At 33.7% G+C, this 23,692-nt stretch overlaps 2 protein-coding genes, 1 long non-coding RNA gene and 1 pseudogene across 3 annotated transcripts; 3 read left to right on the top strand and 1 right to left on the bottom strand.

Moving 5' to 3' along the window:
- Positions 1-9,201: 9,201 nt before the first annotated feature.
- On the bottom strand, positions 9,202-9,312 carry LOC133670292 (small nucleolar RNA R71; annotated as a pseudogene).
- A 2,137-nt stretch (positions 9,313-11,449) lies between these two features.
- LOC133669077 (uncharacterized) lies at positions 11,450-13,337 on the top strand. The gene is made up of 3 exons (XR_009833838.1): positions 11,450-12,072; positions 12,154-12,206; positions 13,247-13,337. It is a non-coding gene; the product is annotated as an uncharacterized LOC133669077 (long non-coding RNA).
- Positions 13,338-13,926: 589 nt separating this feature from the next.
- LOC133669913 (uncharacterized) lies at positions 13,927-18,972 on the top strand. Its single transcript, XM_062090244.1, has 3 exons — positions 13,927-14,148; positions 14,877-14,970; positions 16,654-18,972. The coding sequence occupies exon 3, from the start codon at positions 16,660-16,662 to the stop codon at positions 18,970-18,972; it is 2,313 nt and encodes a 770-aa protein (XP_061946228.1). The 5' UTR covers positions 13,927-14,148; positions 14,877-14,970; positions 16,654-16,659.
- A 1,260-nt stretch (positions 18,973-20,232) lies between these two features.
- LOC133669056 (uncharacterized) lies at positions 20,233-21,749 on the top strand. Its single transcript, XM_062089065.1, has 4 exons — positions 20,233-20,252; positions 20,517-20,846; positions 20,928-21,038; positions 21,129-21,749. Exons 2-4 carry the CDS (start codon positions 20,625-20,627, stop codon positions 21,657-21,659), a joined length of 864 nt encoding a protein of 287 aa, XP_061945049.1. The 5' UTR covers positions 20,233-20,252; positions 20,517-20,624; the 3' UTR covers positions 21,660-21,749.
- The last annotated feature ends 1,943 nt before the right edge of the window (positions 21,750-23,692 follow it).

Genomic DNA, 23,692 nt, shown 5'->3' with positions numbered 1-23,692 from the left:
ATTTGACTAATCATGAAGTGATTGCGAGCGTTGTTGCCTGCTTCAAGAAGAGAAGGGTCTCCTTCACTGTGGAGTTTGTTGTTCTAGTCTTGATCGTGAAGGCTCCAATGGTGGCATTTCCTCTACCTCAACTTCCAACTTTATCGGTAGAGGATTCAGTAGTTGGGCCCTCTACTCAGGTTGTTCCTAAAAAATTTAGTTCAGGGATGCTTTTCCTAACCTCACTCTTGGTTGATCTCCTTATAGTTTCCTTACCCTAACTGAGGAGGAGAGACAACTTATGAAGGCTATTATTGGTGAAAGGTTCAGAAATGAGGAAGCTAGCCTTGAGATGGTGAAACGCTTAAAGAGGACATTCATTATCCCGTCAGACATCTCAATGATGTCTGATAAGAGCTATAACCATTATTTAGATTTAAATGATCAAATGGCTTATAATGTAAGGAAATTTCTTATTTCACCTTTTTGTTTCGTTTTATGACTATAATTCCTAACACTTGTTCTTAACAAATTTTCATTATATGGGCCCATTTCAAAAGGCGTTGGATAGCCGAAAGAAACCATGTAAGGGAGGTCATTTCCCAGAATAAGGCTTATCAGGTTGTCTTCAAGCCGCTAAAAAAGGATAAGGCTATTATGGAGGCCAAACTAAGGAGCCTCAAGGTGGCTCATTCATCGCTAAAGGAAAAAATACAAGCGTTGTTCTTCAGTTGGGCTTTGATGATAAACTACTTTAGATTGCCTATAACCAAATGGCTACCCTAAAATGGGAGATCCTTGAGGCAAAGACCACCTAAAACAGTTTGAGGGCTGAGCTTCTTGCTACCAGGAAAGAAGCTCAAAGTTCTCAGCCTCAGCTAGAGGCTTTGAGGAATTCTTTTAGAGAGTTTTAAAAATTATTTAAGGGGCATGTAACTTTGACTGAGATAGTTAGGGACATGATCTTTCATATCGTATCCAACCTGTATTTCCTCAATCAATCAAGAGGAATATAGGTGGACTTCAGTGCTACCTTTCAACTAATCTTGATGCCTGATTTTATGGATGTGTTTCCAGTCAGGGTTGTTGCTGCCCAACATGGGTATATTTAATTTAGTTCAGGGTTCTTTTCTCCCTCTCTAGTTATTCAAGTACACAACCGTTGTCCTTTTGGGTTTATCCGTGTAATATATCTTTTATTTTATAAAATTTTGATTCTTTTTGTTTCTTAGTTTTACTCGTGTGTATGAATCTAATGCCTATAGGAAAAATTCCATGCGGGACTTGTAGAAAAAGCTTTAAATCTTTATATAGGTCTTATACCTATACTTGGAAAAACGTTAAGGGAATTCCCGAGATAATCGGTGTAGGTCCAACACCCATATTAAGATTTCATGCAGGCTCTAAAAACCATTAGAAAATTATTGAGAATTTATATAGTCAGCACCCATACTTAGAAAAATATTTATCAAATCTAAACTTTGAACTTTGTCTAACCCTAAACAAGATTTAGAAGGGATTTACCCCCTACTTGGAAGCGAGAGGAAATCTTAGTTTCAGGTATATTCTTGTTAGTCTAGATGAATCTTTAGTGGATTGTTATGAAACCTTTAGGTAGTAGATGTAGAGTGGTATTATTGCTTTGAGGGGTCCAAGTCAAACTCGCTAGGGAGTTTGGGGCTATTGCTCTTAGGCGAAACACCATTGCTAAGGTTATGTATATGCCATCCCTTGGAGAAATGTGCAATAACACTAGGAAAACTATGTTAATCCATTTCAAGATAAGTTGTGCAATCACACTAGAGAGACTAAGTTGATCCATTCTTGGGTAAATTGTGGAATTACACTAAGAAAACTGAGTTCATCCCATCCTTAGAAGGTTATAGGGCCATTGCCTTTAAGAGATGTCTTGTCAATCCCATCCTTGGAGAAATATGCAATTGCACTAAGGAGACCATGTTAATCCCTTCCAAGATAAGTTGTGCAATCACATTAAGAAGAATGAGTCCATCCCATCCTTAAAAAAGTATGGGGTTATTGCCCTGGATATCACCTGGAGAAAATAAAACATCGCTACTGTGAATAATCTAGTTCATATATAAGAAACTTATGTTCTTAGTCATTGACCATGGTATATTTTTATTGCCTTTTAAGGTATAATAAACTTGATAACATTTCTGTTAAGATTATGGTCTCAGTTCTAAGGTAGGAGAGAATAAAGTTTCTCTAAAAGATGTCTTATGGGTGGTTGACAAATAGGCTTCACATGTTTTCTGGTTTGAACTGATATTCCACATATATTGGTTGGACGCTTTTTAAAATCTCGAGGCTTTTAAACTACATTTGTAAAGTTGGCAAACACCTAGCCCAAATTTGCTCATCCCATTAAGCCAATGGGCAAGTAAAATAAATCATACTCTGACTTAGAGCGATCAAATTATTGTATAATCTTTCTTCCTCCTTCTTGAAGAGTTGTTGAAGCTATGATGGAGTGGATGTGCCAACAACTATAGGAAGGCTCATGACACATTCCATTCCAAGAGTGTTTTGATTATCTGCATTTGATAATGATTAGGGATGTTGTTAAACCAGTTCTGGAGAAACAATTGATGGATTTTTTTTTATCAAATTCCTATAGATGTGTCAATTGATGATGTCCCGAAAAATCCAAGTAGTTTGAGAACAAAGCTTTTATGTTGGATAATCAGTTAATTTGTTAATTCTTACAATATGATTCATTCTTCCTAACCAATGTGGTTGGTGCATGATACCTCCAGAAGGTCTCCTTTGGTGAATTTAGGGACCTTTAGATGCTTAAATAAGTATTTTTTTTAGAGAAAAAATAAACATGAAAATAATTATAGTTTAGAATGGAGATTGAGAACCTTTCCTTTGAAGGATTTATAAGGAATTATATAGCCCATAAGTCTTGCATTATAAAGATGAGGGGCTAGAAAGTCATCTTTTTTATGATGGCATTAAAACATCTCTTATATATGTCAAAGAGAAAAATATCTCTGACTTATCAGAATCTCGTGGTCTAATATGATGTTTGGTAAGATTGCTAGAGCCATTTGTACTTTGGCTCAGTGCTTGACTGAGTTCAAGGATACTAGGTTCGACAGCTCGCCAGACTCGTATACTTGAGCTCAACGATTGGCTAAGCCTGAGGATGTTGGGTCTGGAAGCTCGCCAGACCCCCAAGGATGTTTGGGCTCAACATTGGATGAGCCCAAGGATATTAGGTTATCACCATGCCTCTAGTTCCTTTAAATGAGGACCCAGGTAAAAATAAAACATGTTAATCCATCAGGACTAAAGAGTCATTTTCCTTTCATTGATGTAGGGAATAAAGAAAGGTTTATTAACTTATATACTTTTATTTTAGTGGAGCAAGAGGCACAACCTTTTTTGAAAACAATAATTTTGTTCTTCCTAGTCATAGGCAACTAGCATTCTTTATATGTGGGGTTGACTTGGAAAAGCCTTCTATGCTTGTCCACTACCTGCTATGAGTTGACAGTATTAAAGGTGAGTGTTCTTGCATTTACTTGACTAGCTTTGCATCTTAAAAACTACTTATAAGAATAGGGTATACCTTCATCTGGCATATCAAATAAAACACTAAGAGATTATGATCTTGGAAAAGGGCAGACATCTCATTCGATTGGCTGCGATCCCATTAGGCATGGGATATTCATCGGAGATGAGCGAGATGGTGATTGGGGTGTTGTGAAAAATTCCCACCACATGTTTGATAAAAGTTCAAAGCAAAAAAACTATCCTATAATTATGGCAAATTTGTAATTTGAATATAAAAAATAATAAAAGAGTAATTCTTAAATGTGTGATAAATTTTGTAATTTAAACATTGCAGTGACTTTCTAGCAATTTAATAGAATATAATGACAATTTTGTACATAAATCAATATTTTTTGATGCATAAGTGAGAGGATGTAAAGTGTTATGAATATATAAATTTCATGATGTAAAGTGTAGTTATTTTTTAAAACAATAAGGGCAAAATAAGAAAATAATTAAACTATAAAATGCTTAGTGTAATTAACCTTTAAACATTTTTGAATGCACTAGACCAATATAAATGGTGCGCTATTAATATCATTTGTAGAGAAATACAATTAATTTATTTTTATAATTAATTAATTACTTTACAGATTATACATTTTATTTTGTTATTGTTTTTTAAAGTTAGCTTAGCTATTGAAATAGATGTCTTAATGACCGGTCATGCTCGTTAATTGATTTTCTTTTTAAAAAACAAATGGTCATCAAAACCTAGCTAAAAGAAAATATAAAAAATTCTTGTTTTGATTTTTGCAATAACACAAGAAGATGCTTAAAAACTAAACAAATTTAATAGCTTATTTTAAATTGGGACATTTAAAATTTTCAAAGGGAAAGTTTTATGTTCAAATCCTAAATGTGAGATTTAAATATAATGTAAAGCTATTCTTGTTACATAGATAAGGCGGGCCTTTAGATGAAAGAAATGAAAATAAATTCAAAACCCTTTTTAAGATTATAAATCAATAATTTTGTGCTCAACATTCAATTGAATTTACAAATATGCTATTGATTTTGAATTGAGGACTACTGTTTTTTTTTAAGATAAGGTTGAAAAGAAAAGGCATTATTATTATTATATACTATATTTTTAAATGTGTCGGAAAAATACTATGCATTTACTATGAACATAAATTTATTACACTGTATACCACACTATAGACATAAAGTGTTTGCACTGTATATGACATTGTAGCGCTATGGGGGCGTTGTCTTTCTATTTTTAGTCAAAAATTGGTGTTGGGTCTGGTTGGGCAACCGGACCCAATAGCAGCCAGATCCAAGGAGATTGAGTCAATAAAAAATACTTTAAAAGGCGTGGGAAAAACACTTTGTATTACTGTGGATATAGACTCATTGCACTGTGGACCACACTGTAGATATATAGTATTTACACTGTGGATGACACTATAGCACAATGGGAGGCATTATCTTTCTTGTTTTAGTCAAAAATTGTTGATAAATTTGGTTGCACCCAATGCTATTATGTTTGGCTGGGCAATCGAACCTAATAGCATTGGGCCTTGCTTGACCGCCAGACCTAAAAACATTAAGACAGCTAGACTCAAGGAGATTAGGTCAATAAAAAAAATTAAAAAATCAATTAATATGTTTTGATGTTTTTGTATTATTTTGATGTGATGATATAAAAAATCAATTTTAAAAAATAAAAAAAATATTATCTAAATATTTGTTTTTAAATAATATTTTAAAAAATAATCATTACATAATAATATAATAACAAGCATATGGATCCGCGCTCTGCAAGGAGATTGGGTCAATAACAATTTTTTTTCAAATGTAAAAATGCTTGATTTGGGTTAAAAGTACGAAATGTATTTGCACCATCAGCATCTTCAAATAAAGTATTTTCTATAGTAGCACCATGAATAGCGCATAGCAAAGCAGCATCCAATATACCAGCAACAAATTTCTTTCCCTTTAGTTTTTTTCTTTTTAAGATATTTCTAATTTTATTGTTTTTCCTCTTCAAATTTTTTTTTCCTCTTATTGAACTTTTTTTTTATACTATAAAGTGAAAATAAATTGATGTGATTTTTTTATATTATATAAAATTTAAGTGATGATATTGTTTTTTTTATTTCAGGTTGGGTTGAATTTTCTTATTAAAGCATATTTGTTTTTACGTTTAAAAAATGACAATAAAGAAATTTGAAATTTTTTTATTTTTTTCTTTACATCAAATTAATATTTTTTTAATGTTTTTGTGTTATTTTGATGTGATAATATAAAAAATAAATTTTAAAAAACTATAAAAATATTATCTCAGTATATTTTTTTGACATAGAGTGTTTGCATTGTGAACAATACTGTAGAGCTATGGGAGGGGTTATTTTTTATGTGTTTAGTAAAAAATTATTGTTGAGTCAGGCTGGGCAGCTAGACCAAATACTACTAGTCTGGCTGGACAGCCAAACCCAGAGCATTAGGTCTGGCTTGACCGCCTAACCCAATAGCGCTGGACCTGTTGCCCAGCAGGACCAATAACACTGGACCTTACTACCCAATCGAGTTTAATAGCACGATATGCCATTTTATCCATCTAGGCACGTTGGACCCACCAGCCACAAGTACCTAATAGCACGCTCGGTTTAACTACCTACCAAGACCCAATAATGTTAGGCCCTGCTGTCTAGCAGAACCCAATAGCATTAGGCTCTGCTGCCCACCAGGACCCAATAGTGTTGGCCGGGTCTATTTCATTCAAAATTTGAGCCTGCAATTGGCTCAGAGTAAACCGGTCGACCCGTTAGGTCAACTCAAAAATCAAGTGACCAGGCAAAACCCTGTGGAGACCCTTTTTTTCAAATGTGTTTTTTCTCCTACCTAAAGATCCTTCTTTTTCATATTTTTCAATTAGTTACTAACCCATTTCAAAGTTCACTATACAAATACTAAAAGAATGTTTTATTTTTTCAATGTGGGATTTGAAACCTTTTAGTATATATACTCTATGTTCACACAAAAAAATTATGTTTTTTCAATATGGGATCATAAACCTTTTTTGTTTAAATACTTCAACTTAAAAGAATAAGATATATCTTTACAATGTCGGATAAAAAACCTTTTAAAATAATTTTTTAAACTTAATTATTTACAACATGTATAACCTATATCCATATGAATTGTTTCTTAATTTTTTTCATATAAAATATCAAAATAATAAATATTTTTTTAAGTTTTTCAAGTGACCTGGGAGGCCTTATCCGGGTCTGTTTCATTCAAAATTCGCGTATGCAATTAGCCCGGAGTAAACCGGTCGACCTGCCAGGGCAACCTGGAACTCGAGTGACTTGGCAAAAACCCAGTAAAAACCCATTTTTTTCAAATGTGTTTTTTCTCCTACCCAAAGACTTTTTTTTTATATTTTTCAATTGGTTACTAACTCATTTCAAAGTTCACTATATCAATACTAGAAGAATGCTTTATTTCTTTAATGTGAGATTTGAATCCCTTTAGTATAATGATTAGTATTTAAAAGTGCATTTTTATCAAGGTTTTATATCATCATATTGCACTTAAAGTATTATTAAATTCCCTAACTTAAGCATGTTTTATAATAACGAGTCTGATAATATAAGATATCTTTAATTTATGGTAAATGCTCATTTCAAATGCAGGCATGTTTCATAATTCAAATGATTGATTAATTTGTTTAACTATTAAAATTGAGAAGACAAAGAGAGGGCTAAGCTTGGAGAAGAGATGCTGGTTCAATTTAAACTGGAACAGCATTCGGTTATTGGATCATAATTGGAGTTGTAGAACTTGGATTTAGGTCTGGGTTATATGGATGGAAAGCTAAGACATAGGCCTAAAACTTTCATGAAGAGTCCAAGATTTAAAACATTCGTTTTCAAGCACAAATTGTAGCAACAAAAGAGATGTCAGAATCTGTCCTTCAACTCAGACACTGTTCAGTGTTCAGACCATATCTTGAGTTCTAGAAGTCCAAATAAGCTCATTCTTGTTTTGTTAGAAAGCTGGGACAAATGACCAAAACTTTAATGAGGACTATTTGTTCAAATTCTAATGTTAGCAATGACATTTTGTTCAGACAAGAAGATAATGGTTGTCACCAAGTCAAGAGGTGGCCACCCACTTAATAATTAGTCATCAAATCAATAGTTCTGAATTCTAGCCTATAAAAGGAGGCATTTGCGACACATTTAGACATCTTGGTGTTCAAATCAAGATCTTGCTCTTGCTCTCTTTCTTTGTATTTTGTAATGTTCAAATTTTATTTCATGTTATATTAATCTCTTTTTTATGTTTTTCATTTCCTTTCCTTTTCTTAGTTAATGTATATCATTATTATGTTTTTATTTTGTTTATTTATGTTTCTTTTCTTTATTATGTTTAGCTAAGTTTATTTTGTTAAGGTGAAAAGGGTACATTAATGGTGTAAGAATAAGTATAGTATAAACTCAACATAGACTTTAATGTTTGATACTAACATGTTTTGTATTTGTTATCTTACTCTTAATACCTTGTTTGTTAAATGGTTAATCTAGATTTGTGTTGTACAACCATTGGTACAACAAATACTTGATCCTTTCATAACCAATTGTATGGTATAACCGACACTTGTGTTATGAAAGGAACTTGATTTGTTGTTAACATAAGTTATCACCATGAATACCTGACCACATTTACAAGTATTGACATTACTTAAATAAGATAATTAATATAATCATGTTAATAATTTATAATCTGATTGGAACCTCATTTGTGTGTGTTTCCATTTAAGTAATAAAAGGAGTTTATATTATACTTATTTGAAATATCATTTGTGGATACTCTAACCTTGACATTTGTTTTATCCTTGTTTAATCCTTACATCAATATCACATCTCAAAAGTTCTCTTCAACGCCTTTTCATTTATTATTTATAATTTATATAGTTCACCTCTATGTGGTTCGACCCTGGTCTTGCGGGATAATTTATTACTTCAACACTCCTGAACTTGGGATAAGACATCAATCTTTTGATCGTGTCAAGTTTTTGGCGCCGTTTCCGGGGAGGTAAATTCCTGTATAAATTATAATATTTATTTTATTTTCTCTTTTCACTTTTCTTATATCTAACTTTTGTTTCCTTTTCTTTTGTTTTCTTCTTCCTTTTATTCTCTTCCTACACGTGCATGAGAGTTTGGTCATGTACATTAAGTGGTAGACTTTGTAGGGTATCCTCATCTTCTTTAGAAAACATGCCCGAAGAGGATAACCAGTCATTTCATAATGAGAATAATAAGAATAATTGTGTTAGAACACTTAGAGACCATATGAATCCAACAAGAACAAATGCACCATCATGTATAGTTTTTCCTCCTGATGCATCTCACTTTAATTTTAAATCAGATATTATTCAACTTTTATCTACTTTTCATGGCTTAGATCTAGAAAATCCATATTTGCATTTAAAGGAATATGAGGAGGACTGTAACACTTATAATGACTTAAATTGTAGCATGAATACCATTAGATTAAAACTTTTTATTTTTTATTAAAAGATAAAGCTAAAACATGGCTATAAAATCTGAGGTTAGGATCCATTCGTGCTTGAAATGAAATGCAACAATAATTTTTGAAGAAGTTTTTTTCTTCTCATAGAACAAACTCTTTCAAAAGACAAATCACCACTTTCACTAAAAAACCAGGAGAAACATTTTACTAATGTTGGGATAGGTACAAAGACTTGCTTAATACATGTCCTCATCATGGTTTTGAAACATGGAGATTGGTTTCACACTTTTATGAAGGGTTAACATCTAAAGATAGGCAAATGATGGAATTGATGTGCAATGGAACTTTTGAAGATAAAGACCATGATGAAGCAATGGAGTACCTAGACTTGTTAGCTGAAAATGCTCAAAATTAGGACATTACAAGTAATTGTGAGGCACTAAGTAAAACTCAACCTCATACATCTAGTGGAGGTATGTACAACCTTAGGGAAGATCATGACCTCCAAGTCAAATTTGCATCTTTTTTTTTATTAAATGTTAAAAATTTTATAGATAAAAAAAGAGCTAGCTGAAAAACTAGCAAGCCAAATATACACATGTACAAAGCTAGCAGAGACATGCTCCCAGCCAGCACAAAAGAAAAATAAGACAACCCAAAGAAAAAGAACAACGGTTATTTTAGGAGCCCAAAATCAAAGGTGCCTAAGATAACCGGGCAGAAGACAGCCCAGACACAAACTGTCTGCTCAGGAAAGCCTAAAGCATATACAAAAGATGTTAAGGCGAGCCACATAAATTATAAACTATAAAACCATAATGGCGGGCCCAAACCACAGGTTGCAGCACGTAAAAATACATGCACTCCCAAGACTGTTCCATGCACGCCCAAGACTTCTACATTCATTTACAAGACATCTCCAGCAATTAAAAGACGAATAGAGGAAGAACCCTACCTACACCGAAGAACCCAACCACAGAGGATAATAACACCAGCAATGTAAAAACTAGGTGTAACACAAAGCAAAACCCCCGGGCCCACCAACTAGCTGCAGCACGTAAAAACCATGCATGCCTAAACTTCACTATGCAAACACGTGAAGAAAACGAATGTCATGAGGATGAGAAACCATAAACAGCGAAATAAAACCATGCAGGAGACATCAACAATGGGTAGAGAACTTCTACCAAGTGAAGACAAGTCAGCGAAAGAATGCCTGTAACACAGGGCTGAGACCACCAGACGCCCATGCTGAGATGATCAGCCAACATGCAATTTGAATGGGTCTGTTTCATGAAAATGGAAGACAGTATAAAACAAGATTTGAAATCTTCTGAACACAGCATCAATTTCCCTAGTCTTCCCCTCAAAAACTCTCATGTTTCTTTGCTTCTAGAGAAGATATACTGTGATAGCCAGGGATACTCTTCTCATCCTAAACTCCATATTGCATTGCAGAGCAGACAACCCACGAATTGCATTGTTCAAAGTAAACATTCTCCTGCGATCCGCAGCTAAGATTTTATCTTATCCTACAAACCACTCGTCCAGACACAAGCAAAAAACAAGTGACTATGAGATTCTACGCCATGCCTGCAGAAAACACAAGCAGGATCAAGACGGATGAACCTTAATCGGTCACGTGTTCGAAGTTTGCCCAGGATAGCCAGCCAGAGGATGAAATTGTACTTAGGAAGGGACCACTGCTCCCAAACCACCCGATTTCATGAGACAACTGATCTAACCGGTCGAAAGAAGTTATATGCATGGCAAAGGAATGGGCCAGCAGCAGAAGACCACCGACTCATCAAGGATATGCTCGCCTCTAAGTCCCCATAGTGCTGAGAAAGGAGGTCCTTTACAGAGAGGATAGCTTTCCACAATGGGGAAGAAGATGAATGTGCTTGAACAGACCAAACAGTGCCACTCCTCAAATAAAAATGATAAATCTAGCGATTCCACACTGAGTCTGTTTTAAGGTGAATATTCTAGAGCTGTTTACCAATAAAGCTTCGGTTGCGGGCTTTGAGATCAAATAAGCCAAGACCACCTTCTGTTTTAGGCATACAAATAGTCTTTCAGGCAACCAAAGCTAAGCTATTTCTATTGACATCTCCAGTCTATAGAAAGTTTCTGCAGATGCTAATAATATTCCTTAGTACAATGTTAGGGATGGGAAAAATATTTAGCCAGAATTGAACTTTCCCATACAGAACAGACCGAAGGAGTTCTAAACGCCCAGCATATGTAAGATATTTGCCAATCTAACCTTGGACTGACGACTTCAAATTCAGTAGAAGAGGCTGGCTGGCTAGCAGCCTATGGGGACTCAGAGGGACCCCAAGATATGTGAAAGGGAAGCTACCTTCTCTGAAGCCCGACATACACTACTAAAAACAGGGGGCATTTGCATCTGAATTTAGCAACGGAATTATCCGTTGCTAAATTCAGTAACGGATTTGCAACGGATTACACATATATTATTTTTTTAATATTAGCAACGGACTTTAGCAACGGATAATCCGTTGCAAAATTTACGTTGAATTTAGCAACGGATTTTCCGTTGCTAATTGAAAAAAAATAAATTAAAATGTTAAAATTATGTAGACCGTTGATTGCATAAAATCTGAACCGTTTATTTTCACTCTCTCCCCCCACACCGAAATACAGATCCAACAACCATTTACGCTGAAAATTAATTTACTTCCACTCTTCCAGTATCCTTCTTCGTCCCTAATAACATCGATTCCTAACTGTTCAAAAATCACCCTCTCTTCATCGATTTCATCTTCCTTTACCCGAAACTGTTCATCATCTTCGCACTCGTCTTCGGCAACCCTATTTTTTTTCTTCATCTTCTTCTCCTTCATCTTAACAGTTTCAATATTTCTCTGCAAACCAACAAAAACAGAGACCCATGGCAACATCGCACCAGATCCATCGATTTCACCATCGAACATCCTGTTTTACCCCTTCTCTGTAAACGGGTTAGGTTTTGCACTGTTTTCTTCGATAGCTCAGGTAATTAATTTATGGTTTTTGTTTTCTTTGTTTCAATTTAAGTTACACTAAACAGTTCTAACCTAGCTTTCCCAATCTCAGGTGTTATTCTGTCGTGTTGATCCATCTCCCTCACCTGTAACTGAAGAACACAGGTAAGAATTTTTTTTCCCGATACTGTGAATAATGGTTTTAGGCTATTAATTTGAAAATATAAGGTTTATGAAATGTTTTTACCATGATTTATATCCTAATTATGCACGTTTAAGTGAAAATTTATGAAAACCCCCAAATTAATTTTTAGGGTTACGGTTCATAAATTGAATGCTGGCAATTCTTGTGTCTGGAAGAGAGTGATTGATGGAAATTATGCATGTTTAATTGAAAATTTATCAAAACCCCCAATTTAATTTTTATGTATGAATTATTGATGCTGGGTGATCTTTGATGTCTGCAAGTCTTTTTGTCCTCCTGTGTGCAGACACCTAGGTGTTTTGAATGTATTCATATGCTTATATATATATAAGGAAACTTGCTTGTTGATGTTGTGTTTTGTTAATAAGATTGCTGTTTTATTTTTGTTTCTTCATTCATTATTTTTTTTTCTTGCTGTTTTACTTGTTATATATATAAGTAGCAGAATTGTGTAGTGAAAGAGGTTGCAATTCATGGTTGCCTCCTCCTTGCATGGTGATCAGTTAATTTTCCACATTAGCTATATATGTTGTCTGTTTTCATTTGATTGTCCTGTCTTGAGGTCAGCATGCATGATTTGGAAACGTTATTGATCACCAAATGGTTTAGGTGGCAGGCTTTTAATATGATAGTCACATTGAGAATTTAAAAAAGTTAGAGAAACAATGTAAGAAATGGGACATGATTTTTTAGTACATGAAATATAGTAATTTCACTATTTAATTTCTTTTATTTTTTTTTAATATTCTTTCTCTGTTTTTAAAAATTTCCTTAATTTAACAATTTTCTTATTTTATTTTTTTCAACTCAAAGGCATTCTAGATATAATAGGGAGTTTGGAACTGGCTATATGAATCATCTATATGTATGCTTCAGCTATTGAATTTTGGATAAAAATCTGTAATATTTACTCATTTTGTTACAGTTGCTTTGTTATTTGGCTTTTTTTTTTTTTTAATTTCTGGGTCCTGACATGACTTTGTTCAATATGATGGCTTAGGTTTTTAAGCGTGGCATCAAGTTATCTTCCTCAATAATTAATCAGCCTTTGGGTTCTTCTTGGCACGAAAGTGGTGTGTTGCGTTCTTACTATTATTTAATATGGTCTCCTTAATGCTTTGTCCTTTTGAGGTCTTGTGCTCTTATACTACATGTCATTTACATGGAATATCATTTAATGCATCCAGCTTCCTTTGTTCATGCAATTTTTCTACATGTCATTTACTGTTTTTATACAAACTGTTACCATTTTCTGCATCTGCTACCATTGTTAATTAGAGTTAATTAATTTAGTCTATGCATTTTTTGTGATTTTATAAGTTAGTCATTATGTTTTTGAAAACCATAAGTTAGTTCCTTGTTATAAATTAAATGCTAGTTATTTTAAAATTTCAAAATGAATCATGTTTAAGATTGAAATTTTTCAGGTTAGATCTTAGAAGAAAAAAATTGTGATTAGAAGACAAGTGCCAAAAAAATATTAAAAATTAATAGTTTAACTTGGATATCCTTTCTGTTTTTCATAGTTTAACTTGGATTTGTTTTAAAAGACTAGCAAGTGTTATAACTGGATGGGTTTAAGATGTTATGCACAATTCCTTTACCTAAGATGTACACTAGTAGATTTATCAATGAATATCTACTGGAATTTTGTTTGTTGAAGCTTATTTTAGAGTTAATTGTTATGACGTTCCATTTCTGCAACTGACCTCATGTGTCAGTTATTAACTAAGAGGTGGAATTGTGTATTGTATCTTCTTGGCAGGAGCAGTGGATTTCAAGTAGCATCCAATCATCGGCCATGTACAAAAGGAACTGCCACATTAGAGAACTGACCTTGATGGAACTCAGTACAATCTCTTACTGTTAGACAGTGAAGGAATAGATGCCTATGATCAAACAGTAAGTGCATTTACCTTATCAAGATGAACTGATGATTGTTGTGCTGCTTTTATGTTTTAACAGTTCAAGAATTGATGAAATGGCTAGTAAATTATTCACACTTTCAGTTATTTCCTTTCCACATTCCATGTTTTAGATGACTCTGATTGTTGCATGAACTAAGTAGCAAATTGTTTGGAGCCAACTTGTGTAATTGCAGAAACAATCGCATGTTTTTTAGCAGGTTTGTCTGTAATGATACATGTAAAATGCACCAGCATTGTGCAATGGTTCATTTTTTAGTCAGTTAGCTGAGTTTCTCTGTGTGAATGATGCAAACTGATGGTGAAAATCTTTGCTTGCTTAGCCGTTATCAGTGGATATAGGATCAGTTAACAAACTACAAGCAATCGCATGGGCTTGTTAGAATTATTTGTGGAAAAGGCTAGGGTCAAGTGCTGTGAGGTCACTGGACTTGACCATTTAAATTGTGAAATTGGAAATATTAGACACTCTTTTGTTGTTTTCGGTTCTCAAGGTCATGATCTTGTTTGGAATGAATATAAAAGATGGGATCTTGATGTTTACACTGTGAAGTCAGTTCTAGCAAAGCACTAATTAGTATAGATCCATTTCCAATCACACAAAGGATAAAGGATTAGAGAGGAAAGCACTAATTTGTTTTAAAGACTAGCAATTGTTATAACTACATGTGTGTAACATACTGTTCATGTTTTTTATTTTTCCAGCAATATGAATGGCTTATTGGATCACAATATGCTACATCTGATTGGGTTGCAATAAGAAAACCTCCACCTTGTGCCATTGATTCTTGGGGCTTAGGTAAGTCTATTTTGCTCCATTTTTACATGGTTGCTTAATTATATCGTGCGTAATTTTTATGTTGGGCATGCTTATTGTAATCTTTTCAAGTAGTTGGAACTTTGCCTTTCATTGGGACAATATTGACAGTTTGTATAAGAAAACTAATGGAATGATTTTCTTTCATTACATCCTATATTGAGTACAATCAAACTCTCAGAAACATGATTACACATTTAGGTGTGTGGTAAATAACAATACTTACATTACAATGATGGAAAAGTTGATTCCTTTTACTATATGCACAACATAATTGATAAAATATGAATTCTGTTGAAACAGCTTGAAATATGTTGAATTTGATATTGAATTTTGTTGATAGGATTTTGAGGGAGAGATGGGAGAAATGGGTGAGAGATATTGATGTTTGAAGGAAATGTTTAAATTGTTATTCAACACTTTGAAAAATGCAAAACCACTTTTAGGAGTTTTACGAAAAAGTAAGTATTCTTTAAATTCGGTGATTGCAATTATAATTACGCGTGGAAAACATGTATACCCACGCAAATTAAATAATGTCGTGTGATTTTTAATTGAAATTATATTAAAATAAATTTTTATAATTTGTTTAACATTGTTATATTAAAATTATTTAAAAATATAAGAATATTAATTTGATATTTTTTTTTTAAATGTCATAATACAAAAACAAATCCTCATCCAAGAGAGTAATAGTATTCTTTAAATTCGGTGATTGCAATTATAATTACGTGTGGAAAACATGTATACCCACGCAAATTAAATAATTTCGTGTGATTTTTAATTGAAATTATATTAAATTAAATTTTTTTAATTTGTTTAACATTGTTATATTAAAATTATTTTAAAATATAAGAATATTAATTTGATATTCTTTTTTTAAAAATGTCATAATACAAAAACAAATCCTTATCCAAGAGACTAATAGTATTCTTTAAATTCGGTGATTGCCTTAACCATAAATATTAACAATATTTATTGCTCGTCCGTGTAGAACTTGCAATCAACTAAATTGGATTGTGCCTAAAAAATTTATAAAACAAATGTATTTATATTTTCATCCACTAGTATTATAATTATTATTTAATTATTATTTCACTACGACATAAAAGATAGATACAATGTATATGATAAGAGACAGATACAAATGTGAGTAACTATTGTAACACATAATAAATTATGTTTTTTTTTATATTGCATTTTTTTCTTTTTTAAAAAATGAAAAAAATTCTTTAATCTTGTATTACCTCGCATGTTTCTGATTTTATTTACCATTTATTAGTTGAGCAAAAAATATCCGAATAAAAATAAAAAGTTTGATGGATCCAATAAAAATAAAATGATCCAAATAAAAAAAAAAACTACTTGAGGTGGTAACAAAAGTTAGAAGGACCAATAAAAAAAATGAACTCCAAAACTATTATAAAGATAAATTTATTTAATATTTGTTCAACTAAATATTTTTTTTTCATCACCCATTTGTGCTGTATAAAATACTAACTGAACATAATCTAAAAGTCTACTTCTGTCACTAGTTAGAAAATATAAATGAAAATATAAAATACTAACCGAACATATTTTATTTTAAAAGATTGTTTAAGTACTAGTAGTTAAAGAAGTATGCTTATTTCAAAAAATGCTTATTGGTGTTGTCATGTTAATTAGATTAACATGGATGATCGATCGTGGATGTATCGTCGTCTTATGGATGGTCGCCTTCGTCCTGAATACATTACCGGTGTTAGAAGATTTATCAATTTTGCATTTTCAATTGATAAAAATATATCTGGGGGAAAAATTAGATGTCCTTGTGTGAGGTGCAAAAATCAAAAGTTTTTAAAGGAAGATGATGTTTGTAAACATCTATTGACAAAAGGTTTTTTACCTTGTTATGAAAATTGGACTGTACATGGGGAGCCTTATGTTGCAGAACCAATATTGGCTGGACCTTCATCGATTGGAATGAGTCATGTTGTTAATGATGTTTGTCTAGAGAATCCATATAGGAATATGGTTATGGATGCAGTGGGGTTGGGTGATGCATTCTACAATGATAATGTGTCTAGTCCTGTGGTAGCAGGAGAAATTCCAAATCCGGATGCAACTAAATTTTTTAAGCTTTTGAAAGCTGCGGAGGAGCCGTTGTGGGATGGGTGTACCAAGCAATCCAAATTATCTGCTTGTGTACAATTGCTTAATATGAAGTCAACTTTAAATTTGACTCAGAATGCCTTCAACAATTTCATTGACTTTACAAAAAGTTGCATGCCTAATGATGAAAATTTGGTTTCAAATTTTTATGATGCCAAGAAATTTATGCGGCCACTTGGACTTGGTTATGAGAAATATGATGTGTGTCCTAATTACTGTATGCTATACTATGGGGCAGATGCAATGAAAATAAATTGTGATTTTTGTGGAAGTTCACGATACAAACCTAGAAATCCAACTAGTAAAGGTTCCAATAAGGCGGAGAAGCAACTCCGATACTTTCCTCTAACACCAAGGCTTCAGAGACTATTCATGTCCCCATATCATGCCAAAGATATGACATGGCATCATTTTCATAAGTCTGATAATGGGGTTATGGTGCACCCATCTGATGGGGAGGCATGGAAGGAGTTTAATCGTGTCCACTTAAGCTTTGCATCAGATCCGAGAAATATTCGGTTAGGGTTGTGCACTGATGGGTTTTGTCCATTTGACATGTCTTCAAATACATACTCTTGTTGGCCAGTAATTGTGACTGTTTATAATTTGCCTCCGTGGAAGTGCATGACTAGACCATTCATGTTTTTGACAATGATGATTCCTGGGCCAAAGAATCCGGGTAAAAAGCTTGATGTTTTTCTAAAACCTTTGATTGATGAGTTAAAGAATTTGTGGTTTTTTGGTGTTGAAACATATGATGTATACAGAAAGGAAAATTTTCAATTAAGGGCAGCTTTGATGTGGACCATTAGTGACTTTCCAGCATATGGCATGTTATCGGGGTGGAGTACTCATGGAAATCTGTCTTGTCCTTATTGTATGGAGCATAGCAAGGCTTTTAGATTAAAAAATGGGGGGAAAACTACATTTTTTGATTGTCATCGACGATTCCTACCCATGGACCACCCATATAGATTTCAATATGATAAGTTTTTGAAAGGAGTAATTGAAAGGCTTCCTCCTTTACCTCGTCCATCTGGTTTGGAAATGTTAAATGAAGTGTCCAAGTATACTGAGGGACATAATGGAGGTTCATCATATAATGATAAAATTCCTGGCTTTGGTGTTAAGCACAATTGGGTGAAGAAGAGCATTTTCTGGGAGCTTCCATATTGGCATACAAATTTGATTCGTCATAATCTTGATGTCATGCATATTGAGAAAAATGTCTTTGACAACATTTTTTATACAGTAATGGATTGTCCGAATAGAAGTAAGGACAATTTAAAGGCTAGGTTGGATATTCAATTGTATTGTCAGAAGCCAAATTTACATTTGCAACAAGATATGAGTGGTCGGCTTTACAAACCTAAAGGCACTTATTGTCTATACAAGAAACAACAACAAGAAGTTTTGTCATGGATGAAGGAATTATCATTTCCTGATGGTTATGCTTCAAGCATTTCACGATGTGTGAAAGAGGCACAATGTAAGGTTTCAGGGATGAAGAGCCATGATTGTCATGTCTTCATTCAAAGACTTCTTCCAACCGCTTTCCGACCTTACTTACCTAGGCCACTGTGGGAGGCATTAACTGAACTGTCCGTATTTTTCCGAGATATTTGTTCAACAAATTTAAATGCTCAGCACATGGAGTTAATGCAGATGAATATAATCGAAATAATTTGCAAACTTGAAAGGATTTTTCCTCCATCCTTCTTTGACTCCATGGAACACTTGACGATACATCTACCTTATGAGGCAAAAGTTGGTGGACCAGTTCAATATCGATGGATGTATCCATTTGAACGGTATGTTTTCATACTATGTTAATTTTATTCACTTTTTATTTTTTAAAAATAAACTAATTGATAGAAATGGTATAGGTATATGTTTTATTTGAAGAAGAAAGTGACCAATAAAGCTAAAGTTGAGGGTTCCATATGTGAAGCATACTTGATTGATGAAATTACCAATTTTGCATCTCATTATTTTGGTGATGACGTGCAAACAATTTGGAATCGAGTTCCACGGAATGATGATGGTGGCCTTAGAAGTGTAGATGGATGTCTCTCTATTTTTTCCTATCCAGGGAAAAAATTATCCAAAAGATTTTATAAAAGGCAGTTGTCACATGCTGAAATGCAAATTGCGCATAACTATGTGATATTCAATTGTCAAGAATTGAAGCCTTATTTAGAGTAAGTATGAAATATGAATTTGTACTAAATTTATAATAATTTATTATTAACTTTAACATTTTAAAATTTTAGGCAATGTCGACAAGAGCTAAAGTCACAACAACCACATGCGAGTGATGGTGAAATTGAAAAATTATGCGAAGTGATCTTTCCAAATTGGTTAAAAAATAATGTAAGTATTTTAGTAAAATTAATTTATATTTTATGTCAATTAGCTACTTTAAAAATATTATTAATCTCTTTTGAATCATTATTTCTTATGGAGTTAACTATTATGCTAGGTGGAATACCAATCTAATGGAATTGAAAATCAGCTCTTTGGACTTGCTATGGGCCCTTCAACTTCAGTGAAATGTTATAATGGCTATTATGTGAATGGTTTTAAATTTCATACTCAACGTTATGGTCGTTTTAAAAAGACAATGAATAGTGGAGTTTGTGTGAAAGGAAGTTGCTATGATGATAATGAACGTGATTATTATGGAATGCTTAAAGAAGTTGTTCGGCTAAAATACTTGGGGAGTAAGTGCAAGTTATTTATGTTTAAATGTAATTGGTATGATACAAAACGAGGGATTAGAGTGCATCCTTCGAATGGTTTGGTTGAAATCAAGCATACATCTCGACTACACGGAAATGATGATTTTGTGTTAGCACAACAATGTCAACAAGTCTACTATACATATCCACCTGGTAATAAATCATCTGAATGGTGGACGGTTATTAAGACAACTGCTAGAAGTCGTTATAATGTTGACATGGGTGAATTTATTGAAGATGCCAACAATGTGAGATCATTTGATGTTGATCAATCAGATGAGATTTCTCTTTAAAGAGTTTATAAAAAACATGAACACTATAACTTTTTAAAGAGATTCAATGTGTAGGGATGAACTCTTTAAAGAGTTTAAGGTAAGAACCAACACTAATTGTCATAATATTCTTTTTAATTTTGATAACTTTAATGTAGAATTATAAAAATTATCAACTAAATAGCTATGATTGATTTGTGTTATAATTTGTTCTTATTTCTTGTTTACTCTTTAATATCATTTAATTTCTTTAGTTATTATATCATCTTGCAAATTCTGAACAAGATAACACAATATGATTAATTATTTATATAATTTGAAATTTTGTGCACTCTTTTTACTTGGTATATATATTATTTGGTAGAAAAAATATTCCTTTCCTGAGGAAGATGAGTCGATTGTTCGTAATATTTGGGAAGATAAGGCTAGGATAGCTTTGAATCAACAATTGACCCGAGCTCGCAAGAAAGCCATGTCAAAAGAAAACACTACAAATATTATAGATTGTCTTGATAAAGGTCCTGCCTGGATAAACAATGATGACTGGAATCAAATGATCAAAGATGTTTGGTCCACCCCTGAATTTCAAAGGAGATCTGAATCTGCTAGGAGGAATCGATTAACCAAAACAGATGGCAAAATAAGCACTCATTCTGGAGGAACAGTGTCATTTGCATCATATCGAGCTAACATGGTAAGGATTTTTTTTTAATGCTTAAGATAATAAATTAAAATTTGTATATTTATCTTTTATAATATTTATTAATCTTGAAAGCAAGAGGAAGCTGGTGGAAAAGAACCTCCATGGGATGATGTCTTTACAGCTTTGCATCAAAGTACTAAGCAATCTGGTAGCTTTATCGACAACAAGTCTAAAAAAGTGGTTGTATGTATTTTTATTTGATTATTTCTTAATATAACTTAAGTATTATTCAACATTCAAATTAATTTATTGTTGCATGTATTTTATTTGTAGGAAAATTATAAAATGGAGATGATTTCAAAGTATGGAACTGATCGGGAAAATCATCCTTCATTTGATGGAGCAGCTTGGTGTGTGGCTTCAGGAGGAGTTACAAAGGGTAGGGTATATGGTGCACCTCATATGCCAAAATCAAAAGTTAGTACAAGCTCTTCATCACATTCCTACTCGGTGGAGTCATCATATCCCAGTTCATCGTATCGAGCATTGCAAAAGGAGATAAAGGATAAAGAAGAGGAGATAAAGAAAAAAGATGATTTTATTCTTGAAATGAAACGGCAAATGGATTCCATGAAAGAATATCTTGTGAACAATCTTGGATACCATGGTGGGACATCAAATATTGATCAAGGTATGCCACCACCTTTGACTCCATCAATACCGCCACCTATGGCTCCTCAGATAATGACACCTATGGGTCCTGCATTTCAACCAATTTTTAGACCTACACCTCGACCTTTATATCCTGCTCAATCTTCTGTTGATCCACAATATCATGGTTCGTCTTCGCAACCAGCACCATGATTGTATTTTTTGTTGTTTTTTTTTATTGTATTTGAACTTAATTGTATTAATGCAAGTTTAACTAAATTTTTATAATATGAATATTATTTTTATTTTGTTTTTTATTAATGATATAATTAGTTTTAATATTAATTAATTTATGTTGGTTATATATATTCTACAATTTTTAAATTATTGATAAATAATTAAATAAATAAATTAAAAGTGATTTTAATAAATAAATAAAAATTAATTTAATAAAAAAACAAAATGCATGAATCAGCAACGGAGAATCCGTTGCTGATTCACAAAATGAGCAACGGATTTGTCCGTTGCTGATTTGGCAGCAACGGATAATCCGTTGCTAGTTTTGCAACGGATTATCCGTTGCTAAATGTCAGCAACGGATTTTCCGTTGCTGCCAAATCAGCAACGGACAAATCCGTTGCAAAAAAATCAGCAACGACAAATCTGCATCCGATTTGTGCCGTTGCTGATTCCGTTGCTAAATTGTTTTAGCAACGGATGTTAGTTTTATTTGCAACGGAATCGTCCGTTGCTAATTACTCCATTTTTTAGTAGTGATAGAGAGAACAGCTTGCTTTTGAGCAGTCCCCACTCCCCCAAAGAAAATGGACAATTTCTGCGGGTTTATATCCAAACCAGATGTCTTGCCAAAAAGTGATAACTGTCTGAGGAGGCATTGAACCAAATAGGAGTCACCACGAGAGAGAAGTAGAACATCATCTGCAAAAGCAAGGTGACTGATACCTTGCAACTCACACTTGGGATGGAAACGGAAGCCCTCCTGTTGAGAAGCTAGCTTGAGCATTCTGGAGAAATACTTCATACAACAAATGAAAATGTATGGGGATAATGGGTCTCCCTGTCTAACGCCACTGTTCCCCAAGAAGAAACCATGGATGTCTCCATTAACTGCAACAGAGAAGGAAGCGGTGGATACACATTGCATTACAAGGGTAACAAACTTGGCTGGAAAGCCAAGGTGGCAGAGAAGGTTTTCTATAAATCCCCACTGGACAGAGTCGAATGCTTTTTTAAAATCGACTTTCAACAAACAACGAGGAGACGATCTCTTCCTACTATACTGACGGAGGTGCTCTTGCATAAGATTAATATTGTCACTCATAAACCTGCCACTTAAGAATGCATTCTGCATGGGGCTGACAATCTCCTTTAAAACGTGAGCAAGACGACCAGCAAGGATCTTGGCGATCACTTTGTAAATTACATTACAGTAGGATATAGGCTTGAAGTCCGAAGAAGAAGAGACATTCACTAACTTGGGGACCAAAGAAATAATAGAATGATTAACTTGCTTAAGGAGACTGCCCGAATGGAAGAAGTCTTGCACCGCTGCACAAAAATCCCCACCCACAACATACCATGCTTATTTGTAAAAGAAGAAGGAATAGCCATCAGGCCTCGAGGCTTTATCATTGCCAATACTGAAGACTGCCTTGCGTATGTCCTCATAAGACACAAGAGATAGGAGGAAGTCATGGGAACTAGAAGGAAGACATGGGCCACATCTAATACCTGCACTGTAAAGGGGAGTGGTGGTTCTGGATGTGCCTAAGAGGTGCTGGTAATAGGCAACAAATTCATCGCCTACTTGCGGTAAAGAGGCGCTAAGACCACCATGGTTGCACATAATAGCAGAGATGAAATTCCTCCAATGGTTCTGACCCATGAGAGCATGAAAAAACTTTGAGCTTTTGTCACTGTGTTGAAGAAAAGTGCATTTGGTCTTCTAACTGTAGAACTATTTGGAGCAAAGGAGACGGTCTTGAGCATGTAAAAGTTGGTTATCTATGTCCTGCTATAATGCATATTGATGCTGCTCCAGCTCATATTCAAGCTGTGAGACTCGTTCTGATATATGGTTGCAGTGAAGACAATTGAGCTCCTTCAAGTGCACTTTTAGAAGTTTGAGACGACGACATAAAATGTACATGGGGGTGCCATATACAGCGGAGAACCAATGGGAAGAGACCAATGACAAGAACTGAACATGTGATGCCCACATGTTA

Source organism: Populus nigra, chromosome 12, assembly GCF_951802175.1.
Source record: "Populus nigra chromosome 12, ddPopNigr1.1, whole genome shotgun sequence".
NCBI classification, from domain to species: domain Eukaryota; kingdom Viridiplantae; phylum Streptophyta; class Magnoliopsida; order Malpighiales; family Salicaceae; genus Populus; species Populus nigra.
This window is presented reverse-complemented; position numbering and strand designations above follow the sequence as displayed.

Bases quoted from the DNA above. Each gene is read 5' to 3' on its own strand.
- LOC133669913 (XM_062090244.1), top strand. From the start codon at position 16,660: ATGGATGATCGATCGTGGATGTATCGTCGTCTTATGGATGGTCGCCTT.
- LOC133669056 (XM_062089065.1), top strand. From the start codon at position 20,625: ATGTCAAAAGAAAACACTACAAATATTATAGATTGTCTTGATAAAGGT. The intron at 20,847-20,927 runs GTAAGGATTTTT...TAATCTTGAAAG, and splicing joins CATCATATCGAGCTAACATG to CAAGAGGAAGCTGGTGGAAA. The intron at 21,039-21,128 runs GTATGTATTTTT...TTTTATTTGTAG, and splicing joins ACAAGTCTAAAAAAGTGGTT to GAAAATTATAAAATGGAGAT.